Source organism: Mastigoproctus giganteus, chromosome 12, assembly GCF_048544385.1.
Source record: "Mastigoproctus giganteus isolate SK-2022 chromosome 12, ASM4854438v1, whole genome shotgun sequence".
Lineage (NCBI taxonomy): Eukaryota > Metazoa > Arthropoda > Arachnida > Uropygi > Thelyphonidae > Mastigoproctus > Mastigoproctus giganteus.
In genome coordinates, this window is record NC_143586.1 from 54,763,255 (window position 1) to 54,778,142 (window position 14,888).

The following is a 14,888-nucleotide window of genomic DNA, read 5'->3' on the forward strand; positions in this document are numbered from 1 at the left end:
ATATGTTTGTTTTATTTTTCTCAGAAAAATGGCTTGTGTTCATCAAATCTCACTTTGCAACTATGCTCACTCATACCAAAAATTGAAACTGTGTAGTTTTGGCAGCTTCTTTCAGTTACTTGGGAGCAGTTAAATTCTAGTTTGATAAATATCAGTACTTAACTTATACTTTAATTCAAGAGTGCAGTCGTTTGCAAGAATCTAATATTTCGTTATGACTGTTTCTTGCAAATGATCATTGCTCTCTTTCTGTGTGTATTATGAATTTGTGTTATTTTGGTAGAAGAGATTTAATAATCCATAACTTAATAATGTGGACTTAATTTGGTTAGAGCAAATTTAGTTTCATTGATAGTCTGTCTATCAATGATGTAGGTTATGATGTAGGTAGACTATTTGCATAGTCTGTCTACATCATAACCTTCTCCCCTAGTATTATGCAGACTGAAAAAGGCAAAGGATAATTTGCAAACAGGAGGGGAGACTGTGGAATAAATTTAGTCCTGATCTGTTTTATAAAAATTGTTTTACTTTTCATAATTATTGGTATCTGTTAGATAAATTCTTAACTTCAAGTGACTGCAAGCACTAATGTTTAAAAAAAATGCAATATGCTTTTCTTTACTTTTATTTCTTTTTTAACATACATTTTTAACTTCATTTTAAAATTATGCCCATTTTATCTATACTATTGTTTTATATGTTCAGTGTATGAAATAACAATATAAATTACATAAGTAGTCAGAATACTTATGAAAACCTTTTTGTTATATTTTTAGATATTGTTCAAGAAACACTTAAGCAGGAAGCAGTGGTTTTCACTTATACTTCTAACCTTGGGCTGTATAATAAAACAAATAGATGTTTCCCCAAATTCTGGTCACTTTTCATCAAGTTATAGAGCTACCTTTTTTCCTTCACTTCATCTGAGTTTTGGTTTAATTCTTATTCTAGTCCAGGTAAAATTGACCAAATATATTTTAACCTAAATTAAGACTATTTAAATATTCTGTTAATTTTTACAATGAGAGAAAAAAAAATATATATATATTTTTAATAAAGTATATTAGCTTTTTCATATTTTCTGGTGTTAAAAGCAGCTTCAATTATAGAATGAGACTACCAAGCTAATCTTTCACTTTTATTTGTTTAAGATGGATAGAGACAAAAACCAAATGCAGTATTGTGGATTGTTTTCTTCTCCATCTATAAGTGTAAAGTGTGTTAGTTGTCTGAAGGAACCGGGGGTTCCCCCATCTCCGCATTGTATTCTTTATAAATGACACAGAACTTTGTGTTGGGCGCCTCCGTAGCCAGGTGGGCAGGAGCAGCAGTGCGTAGCACATGCTTCTTGATTAGACCGGGGTTCGAGCCCGTGACCACCAAATACGGAGGATGCGGAAAGGTTAGACAATGACCACCGCATATCCCCGGAGCAATATGGCCTTAGTTGCTAATGCTCCTAAAAACCAAATAACAACAACAACAACAACAACAGAACTTTGTGGAGGCCAGAGATTTAAAAAGTGTGTGGGGAGTGATTTGTTGCGTAGTGTATGTTCTCTTGTTTCTCTGACCATTTAGCTGTTGGGCCCCCTATTGGGACCCATCGTTGCCCACACTTTGCCATGAGGAGGCAGGTCAGGCACCCAGTAGATTATTTAAGTACTCTGGCAGGTCCTGCCACCTATTTTCCAAGGATTTCAGTGGCAAGGCCTAAAAAAAGGGGGGGGAGTAAACACTAGAAATTGGAAAGACCGAAAGAGGTTTACGAGAAAGCGGTTGAATTTTTTGACGCTGATTAGAATTTGGCAGCATTGTTAGGAGCGTACTCAGTCAGTTTAGTTAGAGTGGGGGGGGAGACTGGGTGGAAACAGATAGAAGGATGGGGATGATAGAGGCATCCGCAAAGAGGTCAGTAGGGACGAGCCCCACCAGGTGAAGTATGGGGAAGGCAGGGAGGGAGGGGAGGAGACAGAGACCCGTCTCCTCCCTGCCTGGGGATGTGGTTTTAAAGGGAACTGGGTTAGAGTACCAAGTTCAGTTTGCCAAATGGAGTGTTGGCACCAAAGCCGCAGTGTGTCTTCATCGGTGATGGTTGCCAGGTCCATGTCTTGTCAAATCCAGTAGGAAGGTCAAACTGCCCATTCTGCTCTGGCTTTGGGATATGTTAGATGGCAGTGTGGAACCCATCAGGCGGGAAGTTCTCCATCTATAGTGATATTTCATGTAATTATGACTTGGTACATCAAGGGTGCTGCTGAATTTGAATTAATTAGTATTTGACATTTTTATTAATTGGCATTGGCTTCCCATGTGACTGGTATATTTTTCATTTATATTTCAATTACACACACAAACATGGTATAATAATGTTTTTTTTTTTTTTTTTTTTTTTTTATATACATGCAAGAATAGTTAGCAAAAGTGTTCATTGCACTTGAAGGTGTTTGTTAGTATCCCGCATGAAATTCTTCCACCTGTACAGTAAATAATATCATATGCTATTTTCATTCACACTCCATACAAGGTCTGTCAGAAAAGTAATCCGGCACCTCCATAGCCAGGTGGGCAGGAGCAGCAGTTCATAGCACACCGCTTCTTGATTAGACTGGGGTTCAAGCCTGTGACCACCAAATACGGAGGATGCGGAAAGGTCAGGGAATGACCACCACATATCCCTGGAGCAATATGGCCTTAGTTGCTAATGCTCCTAAAAACCAAATAACAAACAAAAGTAATCAGACTGAGTTTATAAACTTTACAATAAAGTTTTCTTAGATAGTGTGAATCAGAGCTGTAATACTCAATATGTTCTACGTTGATATTAATATTTGTAAAATAATAAGAGGAGTTTACCTCAATATAGTACGTAGACTGCATTACCTATTTGACCTATTGTTTCCTACAGGAACTCAGCATTTTCATCCTTAGCTACACATGTATATAGCATTATAAAACCCTTTAGACAGGTAATACAATTTGGGATTAAGAACTACGATACATTATTTAATAATCTTAAAGACTGTAGACTTGGCAACAATGACAATTTATTCTCACTAGATGTTACCTCGTTATATACGAATGTAAATGTTGAATACACATTAGATATTATTTGGGATATGTTAAATAAAAACTCAATACCGATTAATTATACGAAGCTACCTATTAAGGAAATTTTTCACTTAATTAAACTGTTAGTTGAGGCCAACTATATCACCTTTTGAAACAAGGTGTACAAACAATTTTTTGGATTACCAATGGGTTTGAGCCTGAGCGGCTTAATGTCAGAGATCTATCTCTCAACGATTGAGCATATACATTTGACACTTTTTCGACCCCGTATCACATACTATGGGAGGTATTTAGACGATGTTCTAGTTATTACTGATAGTAGTACTATCCAAGAAATTTTACATTCATTTAATAATATTCATTCTAGACTCAAATTTACTTTGGAAAGGGAGGATATGGATACAAAGTCATTAAACTTTCTAAATTTCACGCTTACTCAGGACTCGAATAAAATCAAATTTAGCATCTATCGAAAACCTACAAACACTGGTATGCTTCTACATTATAATAGCTATCACCCGTTCACCTACAAAAGATCGATTATCTTTAATCAATTTCTAAATGCCTATGAATATTCAACGACGGAATCTGCTTTGGGCTCAGAAATACAAATATTAACTAGCAGGTTCTTAAACATGGGTTATCCCCTTGCCACAATAAACCGAATTAGGGTACAGGCTAAGGATAGGATACAAAATACTACACCAACCAACAATAGTAATATCAAAAAATACTTTATTTCTGTCCCATATGTTAATAGATTCTTTAAAGATGCCAAATTTAAAATTGTGGCCAGTCCAATACGGAAATTATACACTATACTGAACAATCGCTCGGTTCTTTCCGCGTTCGCAACACAAATTAATGATCTGGTATACAACATTTCTTGCGGTGATTGCGACTCGTCTTACCAAGGTTCGACACGATTTTCTCTGAATATTCATGTAAATCAACATGAAGCCTCAGTTCGTGCTTCTCGTTCAGCAGCGTCAGAATTAGCCTTTCATGCCATTAATGAAAAACATACTTTTTTATTTAACAAGGCCAAAATACTTAATGTTCAACGTAATTATACGCGACTATTAATTGCAGAAACTGTAGAAATTAAATTACACGAGAATTCTGTTAATGTGCAGTGGCCATATTTGATCTCTGATGCGTGGACCTTTACGCGCGGCACCTCCGTAGCCAGGTGGGCAGAAGCAGCAGTGCATAGCACACGCTTCTTGATTAGACCTGGGTTTGAGCCCGTGACCACCAAATATGGAGGATGCGGAAAGGTTAGGGAATGACCACCGCATATCCCCAGAGCAATATGGCTTAGTTGCTATTGCTCCTAAAAACCAATTAACAATAACCTTTACGCGCATGTGCAAAGACAAATAATCACTATTTAAGTTTCAGGTTCAACCCTATTCTGTAATTTTCTTTCCTGTGATCATGACATATGGTCGAAAAGCATTGTCAGCTTCAGGAAGGAAAATAGTTTTGAATATTTTCGTTAGATTCTTTTTCATTTTTAATTGTGTTAAATTGATTTGAATTGTTAAATTGGTTTTTAATTATTTATTTTTTTACTCTAATGTAAGTTTTCGATTTTTTCGTTTTAATTTCTGGAGAGTATCATACGGAAGTGTTCTACGTACTATATTGAGGTAAACTCCTCTTATTATTTTACAAATAAAAGTTTTCTACAACTGAAGGTTCTCTTCGTCAAAGTAGCTTCCTTGGGAAAGCTACACGTTACCTCCAGTGCTTCTTCCATCCCTGGAAGCAATGCTGGAAGTCTTCTTCTTTCTATAAGGGCTTTTAGTGCATCAGTTATGGCACTCTGAATGTTGTCACTTGTCCCAAAATGATGTCTATTTGGGTGATTCTTGATCTTTGAAAAAAGAAAAAAGTTGCATGCTGATAGATCCAAAGAATACAGTGGCTGCAGGAGAACTGGTATATTTTTGCAGGTTAAAAACTTCATAACAGACATTGCTTGGTGGTAGGGTGCATTGTCCTGATGCAAAAACCAGTTTTTGGCCTTTTCAGTTTGAATGAGCAGAACCCTTTTCTGTAGATGTTCAAGAACATTTTGGTAAAAAGTTTTTGGATGACAGTTTTACCTTGAGGCACAAACTCTTTGTGCACCACTCCATGCTGCTCGCTAAAGGAACTCTGGCTCAGTTTCAAAACAATCAGGAAGGTCGAGGCAAATGTTCTTCCTATTTTGCTTTTCTTCTTCATTGAGGTTTTTTGGCACCATTTTTTGCACAAATTTTGTGCATTCCCATATGCTCCTCTAAAATATTATGGACTGCTCATTGACTCATGTTCAGCTCACCTGCATCAATCTCACGGTCAGCCGTTAGTTGGACACAATCAGAGCCCTTACCCTTTCCACATTCTATTCTGCCATTGCCTAGACAGGTCTCCCTGTGTGTGGTCATCTTCAATGGCTTTACATCTTTCCAAAATGGTCTTGTGCCATTGGAAATCTTGGGCTCAGGATAAAACTTGATCTCCATAAGCTCTTTTTAACTTTTTGTACGTTTTTGTCATGTCATTGATAGTAATTACATGAATTGTAATTTTGCTCCATTTTTTGTGACACAGTCAACAAGCATGTAGTTGCTTACTTCACAATGACTTGACACACACTGGATGCAACAATTCTCATTGTGTAGAAGGGTTCAACCTATACACTGATATGCAATATGCATGCACAGTTCTGCCATGTCATGATTAAAAATATATGAGGAAAAAGAAGATAGGTAAAAATATATAAAGGAAGGAAGAAAGTAGGCAATGCAGTCTAAGGCAGCATTAGCTAAACCTCACCAATGCAAGGAAAATAAAGTAATATGGAAATAAGAAGGTAATAAAGAAATGAGGGTGAGGGGGAAAAAAAAGGATAAAAATAAGAGTATAAATAGATAGGATAGAAGATAAATAGATAGAAGAAAAGGAGAGAAAAAAAAAATATATATATACATGTACATTCACAAAACTATATACAGAATTAGAATAATCAGGAAGAAAGAATAAAAAAAAAAAAAAAAAAGGGTAAACTGCAGCCATTATCAACCCACTGCAGGATGGAAGCCTCCTCAACAATTCATGTTGAGGGAAATGGACCATAATCTGTCACGCTGGTCCAGTGCGGGTTGGCAGATCGACCATATTTAACAGTCAGGGGCTTGAACCCCGGTCTACTCAAGGAGTGTGTGCTACTGCACTCCCGCTCCTGACCACTCGGCTACGGAGGCCAACCTTGCCATATAACTCACAACCCTGGTGTCTTCATCAGGTATCAACTGCCAGGATTGCAAGTAAGAATGGCAATAATATGTCTATATCTAATGTAAAATCATGTGGCAATAAAAGTACAGAAAAGGCATATGTAGAAAATAAATTTTGGTTAAAGTTATTAGAAAGTGAAATTAGCAGATGTAGAAAAAAGAAGGGAAGATTTATGTAGATGGCATAAAGTTGATACTTAACACAACAGAGACCATTAATTTTTGTGGAAGGAGAATGAGAAGGTGCAAAAGATAACTTTAACCTAGAAATTTTGAAATATATAGATTAAACTAGTGACCAACTAATGGGGGGAAGCGATTAAATTTGCTATACAACTAAGTACAAAATAATGTGAAAATAATCTAATACTAAGGGAGGGAAAAAAAATTATAGTGCACACATTGTATAGAAAATTATCATACATAATAATATGTAGCCATACGCTATCCAATGCACGCTATTTTCAGAATGTACAAACCCAGATAATAAGAAGTGAAGAATAAAATTAGCAGAAATTCCATGTCAAAGTTAAAATATAATTGGTCAAATATATCCTATACTAATGATCGAGTCCTCTTTGGCAGCTGAGTCAACACAATACATTGTCATCTGCCACTTAGCATTAGTATAGGCATGTGATGCAAGAAAGCAAGCTTATACAGAATCAGCCAAAAAAAAAAAAAAAAAAACCCCCTTCCCAATTCACTCATCCATTCGCTCCAAAAGTTTGTCTAGTTGTTCCTTGAATTTATTATTCCACAACGACTGACAGAAGTTTGTTCCAGCAATCAACTGCCCGCTGGCTATTAGCAAATTTCCACACATCTATTCTACAACTGTTTTTCCTCAACTTGAATTTATGTGTGCAAAAACTCAATACTGATGATCCCATCAGTATTGAGTTTGCTCAAACCATTCAAGGCCTTTTACACCTCAAATTAAATCACCTCGCAGGTGCCTAGTCTCCAGATGTTGCAATTTGCAGAACACAGTCATTTTTGGTAAGAGCAACCCTTTGTTCCCCTCACCAATCTCATTGACCTCTGCACTCGTTCCAGAAGCTCTACATCAGGGGTGGGCAACTTTTTTCGTCAGCAGGCCGAATGAAATTTTCGTATCATGATGCGGGCCGAATGAAATTTTCGCATCATGATGCGGGCCGGAATAGATTGAACGATTTAATTAAAAACATCAGAACCTAAAAAATGTTATATTACTTGAATTACCAAATTATTAATGTATTTTTAAAAAATATATCTGAATGTCCAATTATCATTGAAAATGCGGCATTCGGCATCAATTTTTCTTTTTTTTTTAATTGGCTCATTTTATGGGCTATAAATTATATTAAATTAAAAATTGTAATAATTAGAAAAGGCATAAAACATAAAATATCTCGCACCAATATTTTTTTTTCAATAAGAAGTCAAACCCAAAGGAACTTTGTTCGATCGATGCTACAATAATAATTAGGAAATAACTCTTTGACACTGCGTAGAATCACTTGGTTACTGTTGTACTGGACGCGATTCCCGATTGAACCGAATTAAGCCGAACGTTTACGGCGAGTGTAGTCAGGTATGGATTTTCTATATTTATGCATTTACTGAGGGGGCCGGATTCAACATCGTCGCGGGCCGGATGTGGCCCGCGGGCTGGCTGTTGCCCGCCCCTCCTCTGCATCCTAAAATGAGGCCTCCAGACCTATATGAAGTATGCAAGGTGTGGCCTGACTGTTGCCTTATACAAGGGGATAATAACCTCCTTACCCTTGCTAGCAAAATTCCTGTATATCATTGACAAGACCCTGTGAGCTGCTCTGGCAGCCTGTCTGCACTGCTCAGAAAACTCCTGAGTGTAGTACCACACACTTGGTAGGTTACACTGGGGTTACTGCTACTCATATGCAGTATTTTGCATTTGTCAATGTTAAACTTCAGTTGCCACCTCTCAGCCCATCTGCCCAAATTTTCTAGATCCTCTTGCAGTAGCATGCTGTCGTTACTGTCATTAACAACCCTGCCAATCTTTGTATCATCTGCAAACTTGGACATTAAGCTTGATATACCTTCATTAATTTCATTGATAAATATAGAAAACCAAGCCCAACACTGAACCATGGGGGAATACACTAATGACATTAATCCACAAAGAGCAGTTTCCATTGATTAGCACTGTCTTTTCCCACTCAACCATCCCTTTATCCATAGCAGCAACTTGACCTTAATACCATACTACTCCAATTTGTACAGCAGTCTACCATGTGCAACAGTATCAAAAGCTTTCTGAAATCCAAGTATATGATATCAAAATTATTTTTTACATCCAGTTCCTTGTGATCACATCGTAGTTTCCAATCAAATTGGTCAGACAAGACTTCCCCTTAACAAACCCATGCCGTTTCTGAGCTATAATTACAGTCTTGTCTAGATAATTCTGCAATGCTTCTTTAACCAGTAAAGCTTGTAAATTTTGTTGTTACCCTTTGAGAACCCCATTTGTGAATAGGGGATACATTTGCACATCTCCAGTCTGTAGGGACCTCCCCTGAATCCAAGGATGCTCTCATAATTATGGCTAAGGGTTTGCTTACTTCCTTTGCTGCCTCCTTTAATATAACTGGATAGATCTCATCCACCCCAGATGTCTTTCTTATGTTTAACTTCAACAATTTCTCCTCCACTTTGCTCTCATTTATCACACAATCCTTTAGCTCCTTATATCCTGAAAGAGGCCTCTGAGGTCGGGAAAACTCATATCTAGGAAATAAACTCATACACCGACCATTGAACAAAATTTACTGTAACTAAAATTTTTACAAATAGTATAAAAACAAATTATTTACAATAAACTACTAATTGTATATTGCGGAATACTAAAAACTGTAATAAAAGATCGCTCCAGGTTTTTTAGCACTTTTAATTTTATATTTTAGCTTATTTTATGGTAAACAATCTTTTATTACAGTTTTTAGTATTCCGCAATATACAATTAGTAGTTTATTGTAAATAATTTGTTTTTATACTATTTGTAAAAATTTTAGTTACAGTAAATTTTGTTCAATGGTCGGTGTATGAGTTTATTTCCTAGATACTTTAGCTCCTTGTTAGTTTGATAAACTTTTGGCATTCTCCTCCCAAAATAACTCCTTGTGTGAATGTAGATGCAAAGTACTCATTCAGTTTGTCAGCTACCTGAGCAGAATCATCAACAGTTGAACCATCAATATCAAGTGGACCAATCTGATTGATCCCCTTCCTTCTAGAGTTTACATAAGAAAAGAAGTCTTTGCTGTTTTTCTTTGCATCCTTTGCCAAAGATTCCTCATAGTCTGCCTTGACTTGATTAACCTCCTTTGTGACTTGATTACAGACTAGCTTGTCTGCTATAAGCTTCTGTGTCACCTCGTACTTTATATGCATCCCATGCATTTTTCTTCTCTGCCACGAGTCTCAAAGTACAATTTAATTGATTACAATGAAAATTAATAAGATTAATATGTTTAATTGGCAACACTGTACTAAGCTAAAAGTTTCCTAATGTTGTGCTACGTATTACACTATCTAGTTATATCTTATGTTATCAAGTTCAAGATATATGTTACACTATTCCGTATCGATCTAATATACTACAACAATGGCTGCAAATTTTGAATGGTGCAAGCTGCTACTTATACTAAGCAGTAACCTACAAAATCTCTAGCAAAATTCAAAATAAACTAAGGAGCATAACATGGACTATAAAGCTACTTATAGAATATGATTTAATATGACAAAAGGGCAATAAAATGCCAAGAAATTTTTAATTTCTTGCTGTTTTATTGGAGAGGCCAGAGTTAAGTCCTTATCAGTGATGGGCAGAATTTCTAAAGCTCTCTACAATTGAGGCAGTAATTAACTAATCTTAGTGCAGAGAGATAAGGTTTTCCTGTGAGTTATTTCTAAGACATATTCTAGCGTATGGAATAGACAGCCAGGTAAGAAATAAAAGAATTGTTAAAAAATTACAATCTTCATAAATGAATTTTGAGAAAAATAGATGGATCTATAAGAATGAAATCAATGGCAAAACCATATTACAATTGAAGAAATGTAGAAAAGATGGGAGATTAGCTAAATGTGTAATTGGTTATTTGAAGTGAAAATGAATAGTAATAGACTCAGAAGCAGACCAGGAGGAAGGTGTATCAGTGGGGTCAAGTGAGCATTAAAAGGAGGGCTTATAAACTTAATTTGAGTTTATTAAAAATTTCCAAAAGTGTGTCAAAAGTGAGTAATCTGGTTATTACGAATAATAACTGATGATTATACAAAATTGGCAGAAGTAATAAATCTATGTAGATTGCATATTATTTTCAGTTTTAGTGACTGTTTTGCATATTTTACAAGAGCTGTGGTAAATATGATAAATTAATAAATCATAATAAAAAAATATTTTTTAAAAGAATTTTTTTATGGCATAGCTAAGAATTGGTTAAAACATTGAAAGAGGGGAAAAAATACTTTTCAAAGTATTTTTTTTGTTTTGACTAATTTTGCAGTTGTATTTATTAGATGCAGTGTTTCTCTTATATTCTCAACTACCAAATAGGGATATTTTTGTGCATTTCTACCAAGAAAGATAGTTTGATACCTCTTACTGGGTGTTTTTTTTTTTTTTTTTTTTTTATTGGTGGATAGGTTGCTTTGTAGGTGTACATCTATGCCAGTTTCCCTTGTTTAGTTCTTCCCTGATAAGATATATTGTTTCAACAGTTACAACTGCCAAAATATTTTGAGTTGTGTCTAACTTGATCTGTTTCAAGAATTCATAGTCTTACAGTACAAAAATAGGATATAGAAAAAATTCTTTTCATTTTTTTATCTGCTTCTGCTTGATGTGCCTTTGTAATTTTTTTATTTTGGCATTATTTGTTCTTTTTTCTTGCACAGAGGAAACATCTAACAGTTGGGGGGAATTAATGTTTTTATTCCAATATAGGTCAGCTTTCATGAAAGATACTATTGCCAATCTGTGCTGTGACTCTTCTTGTGTGTTCACAGAAATTTTCAGATTTGTAACCCTATTCTTCTCCTTTATAGAGGATGTTGAGTAAGTGTGGAATGTGAATGAAGATGGTGACTGTACAGAGAATCAAGCACTGTGCATTCATCAAGTACCTTCATTTAAAGGAAATGTTGCCCTAAGAAATTCACAAAGACGTGTGGTAAACATTAAGGGAATCTTGTACTTCATACGCCATGGTCAAAAACTGGGTTACAGATTTAAGCGTGGACGAGACAGTGTTGAAGATGCATCCCACAGCATGAAGCCTGTTATCGTGTTGATACCTGCAAATCTGTTCATGACTTGATCTTGCAGGACTGCAGAATAATATTGATCAATAATCATGATCAGTCCTGCCATTACCGTCGCCATGCTTGGTTGGAGTCACTGCACATCTCATGCTGTAGCGATTCCTTTAACTGAAACAGAAGCTGTCGTGTCCATCCCATTACTGAGATGACCATCCTCTTGGCTGACAAATGTTGGCATTTACAACATTCCCAGGCATTACAACTGCAAGCATTCCCTTCTAACAGTTAATTGTTGCATACAGGTAGTTCACCACACACGACTGCCATGGCACGCACATAGTTCTATATTTTAGATTAACGGTCATAACTGATGAAGGATGTCTTCCATTTCGAAAGCTATATATTACTTTCCTGTATAATTTTTACTTGTGATTTTTGTTCATGTGAACATCAACATATTTTTAAGTAACATTAAACGTATTTTTAACTGCAACCTGTCATTTTCTTTCCGTTTTTGCTCTCTGGCACAATAATTTCAATATTAATATGAATCTAGAGTACAAAGGCCTTTTTGCTTATATTGGATTCATAATAATTGAAGTTCTGAAGCTGTCAATCATGCTTCATCAGGAAGTCATAACCTCCTTTTTTTTTTTAATTTTTTTTTTTTTTTTGTAAGACCTACTTTCACTGGAGAACCAAATGTTGATTTGATTCCTTTGCGATATGCCCTGTTTTTGTAAGTTGTACAATGCATAAGCATAACATATTTTCAGTATCCTAGTTCACTTGTTAACCAAGTTTGTCCAGGATGTCCTGTGCATAATTTTCCCCCCTCTTGCATGTCCTCCTTCATTTCATCCCAAATAGACCATAGTTCCTCAATACAGGCACTCCCCAACTTACATAAGTGTTGCTTTACGCGGAACTCTGCATAAGTAGAGTTTTACATAAGTCGGAATTTCCCTAAATGCTTATGCAGCACTCACAACTATGCTTGCCGAATTTGATTGAAGCAAAAAATAAATGTTTGACGAACATTTAAATAGAATTATTTATTCAATTTTTTTTTATCTCATGCATAGGAAAAATTACAAAAGTACGCAATTACAAAAATTTCAAAATTATAAAATTACAAAAAAAGGGAGGGGACAGACATAATATCAGCAAGTTTTACCTTTTGAGCATTGCTGCCAGAATCAACGTCTTTAGCTGATAAGTACACCACTGCAGAGGTTGAGGGCTGTGGAAATTTAGAAGGGGTTTTTTCCAAGACATCACAAAATTTCTCTGCTGCTGCAGAATTGGCACTGGTGACTTCACTTCATACGTTAACGTTGTGGAAACCAGCGCGATGCTCAAACCTGTTAAACCACCTGTTGCTTGCCACAAACTTGATGCGGGGTTTGCTGTACTTATCCTTAATATCTTCATAAATACCACTTGCTTTTGCCTGAATGGCCATTAGCCTCGGGCACTTGTTCTGAATCTGATTTTCCATCCATATTATTTAGCTTTTCCATCTTTGATATAGCACCTGAACACTGCTTTATGATCACTGTTGATCTTAAATGCCTTGATCCCTGAGCCTTGATTTTATACGTGCAATAGATGACAAACTTTGTCCTGCTTCTTACTTAATCATTTTCATCTTCATTTCTAAATCAATTCTGTTTCATTTCCTATCACTGCCGCCACTTGCACTTTCCGTTGGCCGCTTTCCCTTCATCATTGTAATAAATAAATAGGAATGAAGAGAAGATTCTGAAAATTTATTTTTTTCTTATATGATTGAAGATTTCAGTGAAGGGGAACACATTTTACCATAATAATGTAAAAACCCACAGAATTCCAGTCATCAGGATTATCGCAAATGCAATAAGATTGATTTTACTACCTGTTTATAATTAGATGCACTAACAGAAAAGCCCAATAAACCAGAAAGTGCAAATTGTTTTATGGTCGTTTTTGTTTGTAGTTTTGTGGCGCAAAAGCTGCTTCGGCTTTTGCGCCACAAAAGCCGAAGTTTTGTCATTTCAGTTACGTTTTATGGTCATGACCTCCAGAAATGTTCTTTAGAAAACTATCAACAAAACCATTCAAAATTGATTCTTATAACAGAACTCATGATAATGGTGAAAGGGTAGCACTCCATTAAAAAAATGACCTTTTAGAGATAAATAGCTTAGTTATATAGCGAAGATTTCAACTTCTGAGGTCTTGGAATGAATTACTAAAAAAATGTGTTATTGGGTTCACATTGCGATGCTTTCACAATACCTCCATTTATTCCTATGGGATGCAAAATACGTTTCCATGATTTTTTTAAGTGTAAACTTAAAAAAACTTAAAAAAACTAGCCGGTGTAAACCGGCTAGCAAAAATTTATGTAAAGGCGAATTTACAGAAGTCGAGTATTGCGTAAGTCAGGGAGTGCCTATTTATTTATTTGAAAATTCAGGCCTTTTAATGTGCTGGAGAATACACGGAACCTCAAAAATAGTAAACATATCCAATAAAACAAAACAATTTCTTCAACATTTTTACGTTTTGAGGAATATGATTATACTTATTTCTACAATTGATCTTGGTGTAAGAACATTTTAAATTCTCTTATCTTATTGAGACTGGATGTCAATTAAATCAGCTTGCTATCTTCAATTCATTCGAATCAGTATCATTGGTTTAATTGCTAAGCCTTTATTAGATGTCTTAGATTTCTTCTTACATGCTTCTTCGTATAAATTTAAAGCATGATTGACTTCCCATTGATATTTTTGCAGTTCTTTTTATCACCCTTTTTCTTCCTCCATGCTTTCCAAAACAGAATGTGCTTTCATAGCTCCCTACTTAGTCTGAAACAGACAGTTTTATGCCCCAGGAAAAACAACATAAACATGCCCCTGGACACTTCAAAAAAAAAAGGGGGGGGGGGAAACTCTTTGAAGGGAGATCAGTTTTATGACAGTAACCAAGTGATGAAAGTGGTGCAAAGAATCTGTAGAAAATAAAAGTGCTTGCACAGCACTGGATTACATTGAGAATTAATCTTTAAAAAATTCCTATCTAATATATTGTTATTTAATAATAAATTGTTGTGACATTTTGATTTACCTTTGTAATACTCAACTATAATGGCATTAACTGACATTTAATTAAATCTCACTTAAACTCCTTGCCGTATCACTGTTTAAATTCAATATTTAAATTAACTAGTATTTGTAA

The 14,888-nt window shown here is 35.5% G+C and overlaps 1 protein-coding gene across 1 annotated transcript in view; it reads left to right on the top strand.

The window, feature by feature from the left end:
• Nucleotides 1-14,888, top strand: part of senju (UDP-galactose transporter senju) — a 59,108-nt gene that overhangs the window by 31,701 nt on the left and 12,519 nt on the right. Inside the window, exon 5 of the mRNA XM_090385780.1 lies at nt 780-959. Coding sequence (XP_090241906.1) covers nt 780-959 — 180 coding nt within the window. The remainder of the gene's footprint in view (nt 1-779; nt 960-14,888) is intronic.